General features: G+C 39.3%; 1 protein-coding gene across 1 annotated transcript in view; it reads left to right on the forward strand.

The window, feature by feature from the left end:
• mmp15b (matrix metallopeptidase 15b) overlaps positions 1-16,353 on the forward strand; it is a 34,542-nt gene extending 18,189 nt beyond the window's left edge. The window contains exons 6-10 of the mRNA XM_084108910.1: positions 1,113-1,339; positions 5,514-5,652; positions 9,243-9,393; positions 10,685-10,803; positions 12,001-16,353. Of these exons, the coding sequence (XP_083965036.1) occupies positions 1,113-1,339; positions 5,514-5,652; positions 9,243-9,393; positions 10,685-10,803; positions 12,001-12,482 (1,118 nt within the window). The 3' untranslated portion in view covers positions 12,483-16,353. The remainder of the gene's footprint in view (positions 1-1,112; positions 1,340-5,513; positions 5,653-9,242; positions 9,394-10,684; positions 10,804-12,000) is intronic.
• The last annotated feature ends 396 nt before the right edge of the window (positions 16,354-16,749 follow it).

Here is a 16,749-nt window from a genome sequence, read left to right on the forward strand (position 1 = left end):
AGAAAGTTTAAAGGAAAGTGTCACAATGCAAAATCAATACAAAAGGCTTCATTTACTTTAATCAAAATATATGATCTTATTTTTGGAGATTAAATATGACCTGGACAATATCTTGATGCTTTGTAAAATTCACAAACATCATATCCACATAGGATAGATCCATGTTTTCATGTTTTTTATGCCAAATTCTGACCCTACCATCGGCAACGTTTTTCAATCTTCTATTGTCCAGTTTTGTTGAGTCTGTGTGGATTGTACACTCTCAGAGAGAGAGAGAGAAAAAAAAAAGGTACAAAAGTTGTCACTGTGGTGGTACCTTTTCAAAAGGTACACTTTTGTAACTAAAGGCTGCATATTGGTACCTTAAAGGTACATATTAGTACCTAAAGTGCACATATTAGTAGCTAAAAGGAACAAAAGTGTACCTTTTGTAAAGGTACCGCCCCAGTGACAGCTTTTGTACTGTGAGTATAGCCTCAGTTTGCTGTTCTTAGCTGACAGGAGTGGTACCGGTGTGTCTTCTTCTGCTGTAGCTTGTCTGCTTCAAGGTTGGACGTGTTTTGTGTTCAGAGATGCTCTTCTGCAGACCTCGGTTGTAACAAGTGCCTATTTCAGTTACTGTTGTCTTTCTATCAGCTGGAATCAGTCTGGTCATTCTCTGACCTCTGATATCATCAAGGCATTTACACCCGCAGAACTTCCGCTCACTGGATATTTTCAGTTTTCGGTCCAATCTCTGTAAATCCTAGAGATGGTTCTGCATGAAAATCCCAGCAGATCAACAGTTTCTGAAATACTCAGACCAGCCCGTCTGGCACCAACAACTATTCCACATTCAAAGTCACTTAAACCACCTTTCTTCCCCATTGTGATGCTCAGTTGTCTTGACCATGTCTACATGCCTAAATGCATTGAGTTGCTGCCATGTGATTGGCTGATTAGATATTTGCATTAATGAGCAGTTGACCTGTTGTACCTAATAAAGTATATATTAGCTTTTATCTCTCCATTTTATGTTTATTATAGACTGAACTAAGAGGTTGCCACAAAGAGTTATTATTGGTACAAATTCTGAAGTAATTTGTGTTTGTTTGTTCCACTCTTCCTTGTAGGACCCCCTAACAGTTCTCCCACTCAGGCTCTCCCCACTGTGACCCCTCGACGCCCGGCCCATCCAGACCCCAGGGCCCCTCAGCCTCCTAAAAACCCCCCCGGAGCGCCCCCTCGCCGGCCGCCGGGGCCTCGCACCACCGACCGCCCCGATCACTACGGCCCCAACATCTGCGAGGGCAACTTCGACACCGTCACCATGCTCAGGGGAGAGATGTTTGTCTTTAAGGTGAGCTAAAGACCCTAGCTATATTAAAGCTTTTGGTAACACGCTATTTTACAGTGTCCTTGTTTCATATGTTACATATACAGTAAATTATGCATAATTACATGCAACTAACCCTCAACCAAATCCTTATCCTACCCTAACCTTATAGTAAGTACATGTTATAAATTAATAACACGTTATTTTACAATGTCCTTGTTACATGTTACATGTACTTACCATAGTAATAAGAGTAAATTATGCATAATTACATGCAACTAACCCTCAACCAAATCCTAATCCTACCCTAACCCTATAGTAAGCACATGTAGTTGCTTAATATTACTCAGTACTTAAATATATAATTACACTGTAACAATGACACCTTAAAATTAAGTGTAACCAAGCTTTTTATAGTAATGAGAATTATATGTCACAAACATGTTTTTGACAGGCTTCGTAAGATTCACTCAAGCAGTGAAACAATAACAGTCACAGTTCCAGGTGAAAGACCTGAGACACAGGTCGAGTCCTGCTGAGGTCGGCCTGCTCTCAATCAGGCTTTGTTAGGCAATGGGCCGTAAAAACCCTTGTGCTGGTCTTTGTTACGGGGCAGAGCTCCATAAAGAGGAAAGGAAACATGTATTTGGAGTCTGGAGTTGATCAGGAGATACATCAGACTGCATCTGCTCTGCCCCTTTTGCTGGAGTTGCGGTTTTGTGGTCACGTCATGTGATTTTCTCTTGCATGAAAGAAGTGCTCTCTGTGGCAGAGGATCTTTAATTCCTCTGAAAAAAAACACACAAAAAAAAAACGAGACCACATCATATGATCTTTCACTTTCTCCCATTAGATGAAGAAGCACATCATTTTGCTTTAGTCTTGCTGTTGGAGAAGTTAGAAGAAATGTACAGTATATGAAAGAACGAAGGGATAATTATACATGGAAATAGCTAGGTTATTAGAAAAATCCTAATGATGTAATTTAGCAATTATGTTCGTGTCCTCCTGGTTAACCTTTTTACAAATAAATATCAATTGACCAAAATATCCTGAATATTTGATTAATAAATGGCACCTTATTGTAAAGTGTTAATGTATATATTTTTTTAGATATTCATTTTATTTATAGATGTGGTAAGCAAAAAATACTTTAATATTATATTTTGTTATTTATTTTAATTAATTTATTATTAATTATTATTATAAATAATGTTACTAATGCTACTACTACTATATTTAATTTTTTAAACATAATTTAAAATATATATACATTTTTTTTTTTTTTACATTTTATTTCTAGATGTGGGGAGCTTTACTGGGCATGTTACACCCATAGCACAATTTGTTGGATATATTGATAAAATATATTGATGTGTTTCTTCTTCAGGTGTTACTGTTTAACTGGTCGCAGTAGTCAGGTTATCCATTAGACAACAATCAGATGCCCTTGAGTGAAGAACCACTCCCTATAATCTGCTTTTCTCAAAGGCAGGTTCCTGAAATGAGGCCGTTCCTCATGTAACACAATACTACAAGTTAACTCATGCAAGACTGTGTTCCTCCATGCAAAAACAAGGTGCACGTGTGTCTGTTAAGATGAGGTGTTGGGGTTGAGGAGCATGTAGGGAGAAAGCAGGATAAATTTAGAGCATGTTGGCCGCAGAACAGGCTCTGGTTTTAATTTGGGCTTGGTTTGGAAGTTGGAACACTCTGACGGTCCTGGTGGAGAGCCAGAGTCAGTGTAACGGATACACTGAGTTTATGTACATGATCACTGTCACTGCAGCTCACACTAAAGGCCCCGATAAACTCACAGCGAAATAGTTTTTCGTTCTTCTCTTAAGCCCTATTCGGACGGGACTGGTTTAACATGGAGAGGTGGGGTAATGTCATTTTACTACAGGACGTCTGTGATAATAATGGCCAGTTCGCACGGGATAAGATATCCAAGGGGGTAATCTTTCAGAAAAAACTGAAGCTTCCCCGGGCGCCGCCATTGATTAGCAGACCCTCACCTGCTGTTAGCATTCCATTGACTCCCATTCATTTTGGCATCACTTTGACAGCGAATAACTTTACATCTGAGGCGTTTAAAGACTCCATTATTTATTTCTAAAGAAACACGAAAATGTTTAAAAGGCTCCATTACCTTGTAGCTTACGTTATGGCCCCCGTAGATGCAGTTTTTGTAAAAATAGGCTAACGATAGGCTAGCGACTCTAGTAGAGAGATTACCGTATGGACAGGAGGAAAAGCTCGCGGGAAATCGGGGGGACGTGGAGGCAAAATGACAAAATAATTCATCAGAATACTTAGCAAAAGTTGCTCCTGCTCCTATAGCTCATGGACACCTCCTACTCACACTCTCCGTCTCTGCAAGTTTCGGAAGGGAATGATTCAGATTTCTCTTGGCACAGCTACTAGAAGACAGTGAACTGTTGAACAGAAGAAGTGGGAGGGCTAACTCGATTTACGCACCGTCGTCTCCCTCCTGTCATCATGTGTGTATTACGTTGCTTCCTGATCATCATCATGTGTGCAAACACATATATATAACCTTTGTATATGTAAAACAGTTAGGTTCGGTCAGATGTATTAAATAAATTCAGATTGTATGTTGGTAATAGGCACTTATCTAACGCTAAAAGAAGTTTCGTGCCTCTAAAAAGTGCGTTCAACCTTCTTTTTGATTTGAATGGTGTGTGGAAAACACTTGAATTTTGCCACAGACTCGTCCCAGCGTCTAGATCACAACTGAATGCTTTTTCAAGCGTCTCCATACTTGGAAAAACAGCGGAAAACTACTTTTAAACAGGAAATGACAAAATATTTACGTACATGTTTACAGCGGGTCTGTTCGCACGGGATTAGTGTTACCTGAGGTAATTTTTCCGGACCTTTTTACTGAAGGTAAAAGTCGCCGTAATCTTTACTGACATTGTCTGTAATGATTACTGAGATTCACATTCGGACGGGACTAAAATCACTGAGAAGCTCTGGTAATTATTACTTTATCCCACCTCTCCATGTTAAACTAGTCCCGCCCGAATAGGGCTTTAGGGGTAAAAAGAAATACCTTTGCAGTGGTATACTGTTAGCTAACATCACTGCTGTGAGCGATGTTTAGATGAATATGTTAATATGTGCTATGCACTTTCCTCCTAATAACAGAACAAACACACAGGTAAAATGACAACGGTGAGAAAACAGCAGTTCAGAAAGCATCTGATCGTAGCGATGTGGATGTTTGCACCAGCTCTGCAATTCGACACTAGTAAAGTCAAGTTTATTTATATAGCTCTTTATACAGTAGATTGCTTTAAAGCTACACTGTGTAAGATTTTCTCCCATCTAGCGGTGAAATTGTATATGACTACCAACTGAATATTACTTTCTTGCCCCTCCCATTCCAAGGGCGCTTTAACTCCTACGGTGGCCGTATTATTTCAAATCTGCCAGAAGTCGTGAGTAATCTCCCCCTCGCATTCGTCACGATGCCACTGAGTGTCAAAACGCGAAAGGCGAATCTTGAATTTCCAGGTATGTCCCTCTTTGGCTAATGTATTTTTAAGATGGAGGCGCAACATGGCTGCCGCCATTCGAGCGGCTCGCTCGTATGTATTCTAAATGGCAGATTCTACGCTTACGAGAATACTTGATTAGTTGGTAGAAGTAATTACACATTAATGAGCACATATCATTTTGAAAGAACAGTGTTTTTTGCTAAGAATCAACTTAAAAAATGACACAGTGTAGCTTTAAAGCAGCAGCTGCGTTCATGTTTTTACTCACGGACGTCTGACCTCGACGGACTGAACAGAAGAAGTAAGGGAAGGCGGAGCCTCAGAGCCACACCCACCTAGTATTATCAACATTATGGAAGTGCGCTAGCCAGACGGGATTTAAACTTTGTCGGCTGAAGACCCAAATTTGGTTTGAAGATGAAAAATGTACCAAGCACAATGTTCTCCGACCATTCCTGATTTCTAACACACACTCACGTGAGCTTATTTTGTCCATTAGATCTAAAGATCTGAATAAACGCATACATTTACCCGCCCATAGACCCTCCCCTCGAAGAAATCAGGACAGAAAGTGGACAAAAGGGGGCTGCAAATAAACTAGACTACCATTAGTACAGAATACACAACCATCATCATCTGGTCGTTGATTCTGAATCTCGTTTCTTCCCCAGGGTCGCTGGTTCTGGAGAGTGAGGAGGAATCGAGTGCTGGATAACTACCCGATGCCGATCGGACACTTCTGGAGGGGTCTGCCGGGAGACATCGACGCCGCATATGAAAGGCATGACGGCCGATTTGTGTTTTTCAAAGGTATTTTCCCTTTCTAACTGCACTTGAAAACTGATATAGCTCTATGCTGTTAAAAGTTAATATAGACCATAAAAATTTTATATTCGTGAGAGAAATTATTACCCAGGCTGGCAGAATTACATCACATTGAAGTGCTTTTTACATTAGAACAAGCCATTGATTTTGACGTTTGTCATTTAGTCCAGGAAGCGTCCTTGATTTCCCTCAGCCTCTCATGTGTTAGTCTGATGGATTTTACAGGTAGAGTTTCAGAGACATGGCTTTTTGTTTTATATATGGGTTTATGGGTTTAAGGTGAACGGCCAAAATTTAATTTAGAAGCTGCATAATTCTGGAGATTGACCATTAATTTTGCAAAGGAAGCAAAATACTGTGAATGCTTGAACTCGCAATAGCTTCACTTCAATCAGGACTCAACAATAAGAATTTTTTGCTTTTATTATTATTAGTTACAGCTGAAAATTACATTTAATGTTACATTAGTAACAAGAAACCCTTATAATGAAAATGATATACTTTTTTTCTGGCATATATAAAAGTATATTTTTGGCATTTTGCATGATTTGAAAATTACACATTTTTTTTAAATAGCAAAGCCAGTAAAAAAGTATTGTACCCACCACCAAAAATATTGTATTTTTAGTATTGTCTGATTTTTGAAAATATATTTTTTACATAATTTTAAGGTTTTGTGAAAAAGTTAACATTAGTTGACTGTCCTACTACCAAAATAATTTTCTTCAGAATTTAAAGTTTTTGTATAAGTCAGATTTATACAAAAAAAAATTATTAAAAGGTTTCCTAACTACATTGAAAACAAATATTACTCAATTTTTAATAATAGCTAGAAATTAAACCATAATAATGTAACTCCATTACACCAATAAATTCATAAACATACTTTGCTGTTTGCCCAGTTTTTTCTAATGTCAAATGGTGAAAACATTACTGATTTGTTAGTAATTTTTTTAATCCACTCTTACTGTGGCTTTCACAACCATTGCAATTCATATTTGCAATAGAGTGCTACAGTAATGTATTTTTGTAGACCAACCTGGAAATTATCGTTACACTGGTTACTTCGACAAAAACCAATATGATTTTTCTATTGACTTTTTGATTATTGCAGAAAACAAAGTCTGTGATCAACAAAAGCTTATAATTCTAACACGTTTTGTTCATCATGGTAATTTTCAAAAGTGGACACAACTTTTATGAATTTTGAAGCGTAAATACTTCACCATCATTAAGCTTCGGACGTATGTCCATCTTGTTATCACCACAGACTTTATTTCAAGCTTTTAAACAAAAACCCATTCAAAAAACCCATTGACTTCAGTGCTAAAATGCTAAATTGGCTCACAATAAATGTAATCCCTGCACTACTCTAGTCCAACAACATCCATGCTAATATCCTGCTAGATAATATTTTAATCATCTGAATTCATAACTGGAAACCAAATGTTAATATTTGCAAGTCATAAAATCAATGAAAATCTCTGGTGCAAAGTCAACTGGCCATAAACTCATCATTATCAAGTCCTGTCAACAGATTGAAATCAAAAACGGCTCAGACCACAGTGAGGTTTCCCACATTAGTTCTACATATCAACACCCAGCACCCCTGAAACAGACATCTAATGACTTCCTACTGAAGATTTCTGTGTTGATGAATGTGTATGTGCTGTATTTGAGGAAAGCTGGCTCCTATAAGGAAACTCTGTAGGGCAAGTGATGTCATTGGCAAGGCCCTTTTAAATTTGGATTTCTGCCATCCGAGAAAATCGGGAGACCAAACATCTTGGGGAGCAACATCTGTTCTTGGTGAGGCGAGGCCATTGCGTCAGCTATAGCGGTTCTACCAGATGCTGACAGCAACGGTTGGCCTTGGATAAGGGCCCGTTGAATCAAACGGGTCCATGAGGATGGTGCCTCGGTGTCTGCCATACTGTAAAATAATAAAAACTGAAGCTTATCCCAATGTTTCTGTAACGGCTCCATGCGATGCTCTCTGTCGTCACTTTAACCGCTAGTATTCGAATCAAAACCACATTGTTGGTGCATCTTTTTGAGTGTTGTCATGCAGTTATATGTGTTGTAATAGAGAGTAAACACCAATCTGGAGACTGTGTCAAAGGTTGGAAAGTCCCTGTACATGCTCCATGAAATCCTGTTACGCATTGAGTGTTGCTGCCTCCCCCCTTCTTGTCTTTTCTACTTCCTCACTATTGTTTTCAACCTCTGTTCTCTTATTTTTGAACTTTCAAGAGTTTTATTTTTTAAACAGTTTTCTAGCTTTTCTAGTAGGCTAGTTAGCCGATATGCAGGGAAGTCCCGGGAAGTTAAATTTATTGACATAACTCATATTTGATAGTTTCATCCTTACATCTACTGTAATATAATGTAAAAAATGGTAACATTTTTTGTTTTATCCTCTGGTACTGTTTGTGTGATGGTCAAAAATGACTGAATCTTTTTTTTTTCAATGAAATGATTGTACTATATTTCAGTTCAATAATGTTTTTTTTTTATGTAATGTTTTGCATTTTAAGGGGATTTATGGCACTAAATTATATTTCTGCAGTAGTTATAATTTATTTATTCACTTTTTGAGCATGGACCTGAAAGTGAAATTTCCAACTTAAACTGGCATAATCTTGAATGCTTTGGAGCACAGACTTAAGTTCGGTCTCTTTTTAAGAAGACACTTGGCAGATTATTGCTGAAGTGAAAAAAGCTTAAAGTGAACTCGAAAAGGGGTATAAAACTTTACATTTATTGTTATGAAAACTTTTTATATGAAATAAATATTTCCTAAAACACGTTTTACTCTAGAACTGTGAGAAAATCAAAGCCATGAATCTAAATAAGTTGTGTTCCAAATTTGAGGTTTATATCTAAAATAAATTAGCTTTCAGTAAGAATTGTTTGTGTGCTGTACCAAACGTTTCCAATAGATGAAATTCGTCTCCTATTCATTTCAAATGTGCTCATTTTTGACCATGTACAATACAAGTGACTTTTCTTTTTATAGAACCATATAACCTTTTCAAATCATGTACATGATTTTTTTTTTTTTTTTTTTTCATACAGTAAGTGCCAAAACCTTTAACAAGTTTCGTACCATTCCGATGAAGTAAAAAACTCTAAGAAAAAAAACAAACATAAAATCTTAGACATAAACGTAATTTTCTTTACAAAAAGCGGTAGATTGAAGTGTTCGTCTGTGTAGAGACTGTGAACATTTTTGCCTTCCGACACTGCAAAGAGCGGCAACGAATACATTCCAGCACTAGATCGCCTCTTATTTAACAAACGAACGAAATGAAAACTCTGCTAGTCAACTAGAGATGTTTCATTTGTATAAGGTAAATCCGTTCCGCAAGATGTTTCACAAAGTGGTGGGGACAATATCGACCCTGGCAAAAAGGGGTACTGTACGTCACACCTGCAAATTGGCTGTGCCGATATGGGTTTTTCAATGGGTGGCGGATATATAAACCTCATATGATGCCAAATGAGATTTTTTTTAAACTAAATTCACACAAAAGTCATAACTGTCCTCTCTCTTTGTGACCATCCACCTGTAGGAAGCCAATACTGGTTGTTCAGGGAAGCCAACCTGGAGCCCGGCTACCCTCAAGAACTGATGGATTATGGCAGAGACATCCCATATGACAAGATAGAGACGGCCATCTGGTGGGAACCTTCAGGCTTCACTTACTTCTTCAAAGGAGACTGGTGAGGGAATAGTCTTATATTTTTGTTCCACACAGAATTCTGCCTCTAACGTTTGTCTAATCGTCCCCTTGAGCTGTTTTGTAAAATCCTCCTTGCGATGAATTTTGGCCCTGACACACTAAGCCATCGTTGTGCCGTTGTTGAGCATCGTCCAGCCCAGTTTTTCCGATGTGTTCTGCATCAGTTGGACATCAGGGGTATTTTGGCCGATTGAGCATGTTGAATCGTTCTGTCAGGGAGAGAGAGAGAGAACTCTGATTGGATGTTTAGCTTAGCAAATGAGTCAGTGCACACACAAAAAAAAAAAATGAAAGTGATGAAAGCAATGAAGTCAAGATGGCACAGACAGAAGCCTGTTCTAATTTTACGTCATCTTACTTGAGCATTTGAATGCGTGAATAAGTTCATAACAACATGAGCCGCCTGGAATTAAGAAAGTGATCAGCATGAATGATAATCAAAATGGTAAGCAAGCACTGCTTTGATTAGGGTTTGTATATCTGCAGTGCTAATTTCGGTTTATGACGAGTATTGAGTATTGATACCTGCTGATATAGACAGTTATTTCCTTGCACGCACATGCTAGTTAACAGTCACCTGTAGTCTTTCTGATGTGATCAAGCGCAGCTTTTTTAATGTCGGCTTGGTGTGTCACGGCCTGTTCTGGGCCTGGTCTTTACATCGGTCTCGGGTGGTCCGATCAAAAGTGGTCCGCTGAGAGAGATTGATGTTTACTCCTGGTATTAACATGTCTCACATGCTTCTTCAGTGACCACTTCAGATTGGATTTCATAGAGGAGAGGTTGACTATTTTTTGACTACATATAACCATTTTCCAATAAACGGGTCAATGACACTGCATCAAAAATACATCAAATTCACGGAAAGGAAATGACGGAATATTTACATACACGTTTACAACGGTTCTATTCGCACGGGATTAGTATTACCTGAGGTAATTGTTCTGGACCTTTTTACTGAGGGTAAAAGTCGCCGTAAACTTTACTGACATTGTCCGTGAAGATTACTGAGATGGCACATTCGGACGGGACTAAAGTCATACAAAGCTGGCAAAGTTTAAAGCCCTTGATTTGGGACAAAGGTAACATCCTTCAGTGTTTGTTTTGCATTATGCAAAGTGAGCACCTTGAAAGTGGTGTGCACTTATGATCAGATCACCTGCTGTGGATGTTAATTTCACATGCAAATGAGGTCACTGTGCTGTTGCTGAAACGGTCGCATCAAGGAAAGTCAGAATGAAATGCATTGAACTGTGTTTGATAAACTACAGGTACTGGCGCTTTAATGAGCACTCCAGAGCCGCGGACCAGGACTACCCTAAACCAATCAGTGTGTGGGGCACTTCTGTGCCGTCTTCTCCCAAGGGGGCTTTCCTCAGCGATGACGGAGGTGAGTGTGTGGGGTTGAGGGGTCATCTAGAGCCTGTCACCTAATGTACTAGATGGATGGGGATCAATCAGACGGTGAAACAAAGAAATTGAGAGAGAGAGTAATGCATGAAATGTGATTTCAGAAAGTAATGCAATATAATCGGGAAACACTTACATCACTGAAAGCTCTTTCCCATTTTAAGGAATTTTCCTGCGAGTCAAACTGAATTAACAGGATCTGTGGCATGATATCGATCACCATAGATATTAATTTTGATTTAAAGGAATAGTTAAAATGGTCTTAATTTACTCATGCCCATGTAGTTTCAAACCTGTGACTTTCTTTATTCTGTGGAACTAGGGCTGCACGATATATTGTTTTAGCATCGATATCGCGATGTGCGCATCCATGATAGCCACATCGCAGGATGTGCGATTTCAAGTATAGGGATCGTAGTTGATCCCTAGTTACGGACCAGGCACCATGATTGATGTCAACATGCTCGTCTTGGCGAGAATCCCCATAAACAGTCATGGCTTACGTGAATGTAAACGGATGAGAAAGAAAACAAATGCATATCATTATTGGATCTGTGCATTCGATCTTAAAGTGACAGCAGCCTAATATTCCTGCTGCTGTCATTAATGTTGATCATACTATAAAATACAAATATAAAATCACTTTTGTAGCTTTGACAAAGATTAATTATATTTAATTTATACAGTTAAGACTATTTGTTATTTTACATTTGATTATTACATTTCCGTACCTGAATATTGTTAGGCTAACCTGAAAAACATAAAGCACTGTTTATTTAATTTGTATCTATTGTATTTACCTTTGCTTGTAAATTGTTTATTATTTTATTATGTTTATTATTTATTTTTATGTCATATTATGTGATATTTTGTAGACTGTTTGTAACTAAACCATTGGTTGGTGGACAATGGATAATTGAAACAAGCATTTTCTGTAAAGCTGCTTTGAAGCAATATGTATTGTGAAAAGTGCTATACAAACAGAATTGAATTGAACTGAACTGAACTGAATTTAATTAATTTTGTGTGTGCTTGGAGGTGGAACTGAAATGTGTATTATGTGCATAATTTTTTTCCCCCCAATCAGTCAGTGAATAAAGTAATGACCAGATAATCTAAATTTAGTTTGTATGCGGTGATACACAATTTTCACTCTCCAACTTTGTCTTTCACACAGCTCATACTTACTTCTACAAGGGCTCAAAGTACTGGAAATTTGACAACCACAGAATGACGAGCGAGCCGGGCTACCCAAAGTCCATTCTTAGAGACTTCATGGGCTGTAATGTGGACCTCGATCCTGACATAGACACGGACGTGGACCCGGGACGCAAGTTGCCTGATCGGCCACCCTTCAACCCAGATGCTGGCCGAGACAAAGACAAGGACAAAGACAAAGACAAGGACAAAGACAAGGAGAGAGACAACACCAATGACGTGGACTCTAAAGAAGAGACGGAAGAGAAAACGAATGAGGTGGATGTGGTTCTGAAGATTGATGAAACGCAGCGTACCATGAACATCATCATGGTGACGGTACCCCTGGTCCTGGTGCTGTGCATCTTGGGATTGATCTACGCTATTATTAACACACTACAGAGGAAAGGAGCACCCAAGTATTTAGTGTACTGCAGACGTTCAATGCAGGACTGGGTTTAACCTCTCAGAATGATCTCCGATCCCTGTTCTGCCCTTCCATTTCACATGCCCTAAAACTTTGCACACACAAAACAACAACATAAACATGCTTAAACTCACACACACACACACACACATACACACAGATACTGACACACACACTCACACTGACACTCACACACTTTCATGTTCACCCTTCTTTTCCTTTCCCATGGTGCTTTCCTAACATGTCGTCTAGTCTATTTATATCAGAAAGTTTGCACATTGATTTTGTTGGTGGGTTTTCCTTTTCATAATATTTTCTTTTCTTTTGAATCAGTTGTTTTTGGGGTTTTCTTAATTTCTGTTTTCAAGATGTCACAATCATCTTGCAGAGCAAAAAGTGAGGGAAAGGAAAGCGGAGAAAGGAATATCTCGCTTAGGAACATTTCTGCATCCATTCACCTTTTCTCAGGACTCTCAGCTGTGGTTTTCCAACTTACCGGGCAAGTCATAATCCATCATCATAAAGACTATACGGACTGTGGCCGCTATATGTTGATATACAGTGGGGTCCAAACGTCTGAGACCACAAGGAAAGTCTGGGATTGAGAGACTAATTTAAACCTGAAAATTTCAGGATTTTTAAAAAAGCAACACATTTTTTATTAGTTTTGTTCATGCAGCTTGAGTGTTGCTGTCAAAGCAAAGAAATTCATGCTAATTTAAGTTCAAACTGTCATTCTAATAACATTTTTAATGTAGAAAACATTCATTGCATTAAAAAAATGAAACATTCTCAACTAGTGGTCTCCGACTTTTAGACCTTTCTTTTTGGAGTCTGTTCACAAGCAACTGGACTTGGTTATTCAACCAGTAACTAAGTCCAATTGTGTTTGATTGAATTTTACCTGCTATTTCTTTTGGTGTCAAAATAGGGACTTTTCTCTACGTTTTGCTTACCTAGTGCATTTTATTGCCCCTTGTTTTAACATGTTTTATGTGGTTCCGTCCATATTTGTAGAGCCCTCTTGACTTTTTTCTTGCAAGCTGGTGTGTTTTTAATCTCCAACAGTGGGTGATCCCGTGGCGATTATAATTTTTATTGTCTGAGCAGTATAATGATTAGGTTAGTTTCATTTACGGGGGGTTGAAAAAGCTTGAGGCATTGAGAGAGAGTGTATATTTATATAATAGCTTTACATTGTTCAATCAAATGAAAATATGAAAAATAGAACTATAAAATACATACCACTAGCGTACACCAATTTAAAAAGCGAAAAAAGCTTATAGGGGCCCAATTATAAATAAAAGCCTTAGTAGGGGCTCACTGTTATAGGGAATGTTAGGTAATAGTCTAATTTCAAAAACAGCAGGGGGTGAAAACCATTGGTAAGCTCCTCTTTCCCAAACCCTAAGCTCTCCCTACCAAAGAAATGTCACTCGTCAATCGTCATTGACAAAGGTGGGGTGAGACGAGGGAAAGAAGCAGGGACAACCGTGAGTTCAGAAGGAAAGGGTTCAGATGCAGAAACCTTATATCTGAAGTCTTTGCGAAAGGGCTTATAGTGTTTTTGTAGAGTTTGAACTGGATTATATTACAGTGATGGGGATATTTTAGGGGTGGGGGTGTAATAAACAAACAGTCAGGAGTGGGGTAAACCCATTGCAAGCTCCCTCTCCAAGGCTGAAACATACTTGTACACAAGTATGTGATCATATATGATTTAGTTGTCTCAATTGTATGTGTTGCATTCTCAGAATTGCCTCAAGGGGTGCTATATCAGACATTAGTGTAAACGTTCTTCTATGGCCAGATATTCAATCACTGTCTGGAAGCAACAGTTTGGGAATCTTGCTGAGCAAGTTTTGGTTAAACTGTAGACATGTTTCTAGCTAGCTACCTGAATAAAACGTTTAATTATTCTTGACATTTGAAGGTAACTCCATTGCCTCACCCTGAGGTTTGAATACGAATGCACGTTAGTGTATCCGACGAGACCGTACACTTGACGTGCATTGGCCTCGCATTCACATCTGCGTTAGCATACTTGCTTAGAGTATATTTTTGGCCTCAGCTTGAGCCGCTTGGTAGATAGTGTGTGTAGCAATGCCATCCCTATATGAGAGCGTGTTGGCACACATTGGTCCAGGGTCCACTGCCAGTTATTTTTGGAGCGCATTCCTTGACCAGCAGAGGAAACAGGATCCCTGTTTCATTCACGACTTATTCATGCTGATGTGATCTACTAGGCAAAGTAGACAAATTAGGCAAGTTTCCTAACATTGTAAGATATAACTGCTGTCAGGTAGGTCTGTGTTTGCTTTCTGTGGTGTTTGCTTAGTCTTGTGTCTAACCTACATAAACACAGCTAGTATACTAGGACACGGAAAGCATTGAAAAAACAAACCGCCGCCATTTTTTAAAGTGCCTCAGACAAAACCTCTGTCATTTACCCTTCGCAATCAGCGAGAGAGTACATCTACATCTTCCACTACAAAAAGGGAGGTAGAGGAGAGAACGAAAGTGAGTGGCATTATAAATATAGCCCTGTCAGACAAGGTAGAGCAGAAAGCACTTTGATATATATTATTGGGAGAGTAGAGGAGACACAGGACAGTCATGTTCGGGATGCTGTCACTGATGAATCCCACCGAATACCGTTGCCAGGCGATCCGCCCCTCCTCACAGTGCTCCTGTCGGCCGAGGAGATTTGGAGGAGAGTTAATCAGACATAAAAGCTCTTCCGTCCCTCCCCCGATGCCCTTTACCTTCTCCTCCACTCGCCCAGATCAATGAGGAATACATAAACAGGCTTGAAGGATATCTGAAACGCTCACTCTCAGGGTCTCACTCAGGCCTTATTCCCATCTTGTTCCCACTATACAGCCCATTCTAATACTCCTTTATGGCCCTTTTCCATAATCTGCCACGTTATTTTTTTTATTTTTTTTAAAGTACCATGATATTGTCATGGTCTTTTGGACATACTCTAGTACCATGGAAATACCATTCTTTTTGGACACAACCATGATGGTTATGCAATGGTATTCTTGGAGTCAAATCATCTACATCAATAGGGTCATCATTTAGAGTATGGTATTTAGGGCCAAGTCATGGTTCTTTGAGGTCCTTGGGCCCACCTCTTTGGAGCCCCATCCCTCCAATTTCTATATATATGTAACTTATTGTGCATTAAGCAAAACAATTAGGGAAAACATGTTTTGGTAGAATTGCCACTTTGGTTGCTGTAGGGATCCTAGGGGACCCAAAAGGTCAGCAAATGTTGTATTCGCTGAGGTGAGCAGGGCCCTAATGGTCAGTCTGGGCTGTATTCACTAAGAGGTGCTAGTGGTCCATTTGCTCTGTATTAGCTGAGGGGCCCTATTTGTCAGAAGGGGCCCGGGGCCCTACTGGTCATGTCCCACTGTATGAGCCTGGGGGCTTAGTGGTCATGTCTCATTATATGTGCCCAGAGGCCCGGGGCCCTAGTGGTCATGTCTCATTATATGTGCCCAGGGGCCCGGGGCCCTAGTGGTCATGTCTCATTATATGTGCCCAGAGGCCCAGGGCCCTAGTGATCAGCTTCAGCTATACACCAAGGACCCTTGGGATGAGTCCCCTTTGCCAGTCCTTTTGGCAGTCTTTGACACGGCTGTAGGCTTTGGAGGCCCCTGGGAACTGGCACCACTGGTTTGGTCCATAATCCAGCCCAGATGTTATATATATCTGATACATTCACTGTACCATGGTACCATCTAAAGAAAGGTCTTTGCACACTGAGTCCGAAATTTTCGCACGTTAAAAAATAAATACGACCTCACGTTGTGTCAATCACATTTACACACTGCCTCCGAAACCTTCGTCCCTCGTAAAAAAATTTTGATCGGGTTTTTCAAACATTTCAGAGCCAACAAATGAAGAATATGAAAAAAAGCATGCGGAAATTTCAGACTCAGTGTGCAAGGACCTTAAGTAAAGTAGTATGCATAAAACTGTATAACTAAGTAAGTTTGTTTCTACACTGTTTTTGTCTGTTTGTGTTTTTTTCCAGAGATGATAAGGGTGACTAAACAAGATTGTGGTAGACAATGACTGATGAATAATCAAAACAGTCTGTTTATTAGTATGTGATAGTGTAGATTTTAAGGTCTAATATTTTCACCGTCATCTCAAATCAACTCTTGGCCAAGTTTAGGACTGGCTCTTATAACAATGGCCCCTCTCTCTTGCTGCATTATTGTCCTGCACATTGCTTCTGGCCAACAGGAAGATAGACTGGGCCCTCGGCCAGGGCCACAAAGCTTC

Source organism: Abramis brama (genome assembly GCF_963993115.1).
Source record: "Abramis brama genome assembly, chromosome: 3".
NCBI classification, from domain to species: domain Eukaryota; kingdom Metazoa; phylum Chordata; class Actinopteri; order Cypriniformes; family Leuciscidae; genus Abramis; species Abramis brama.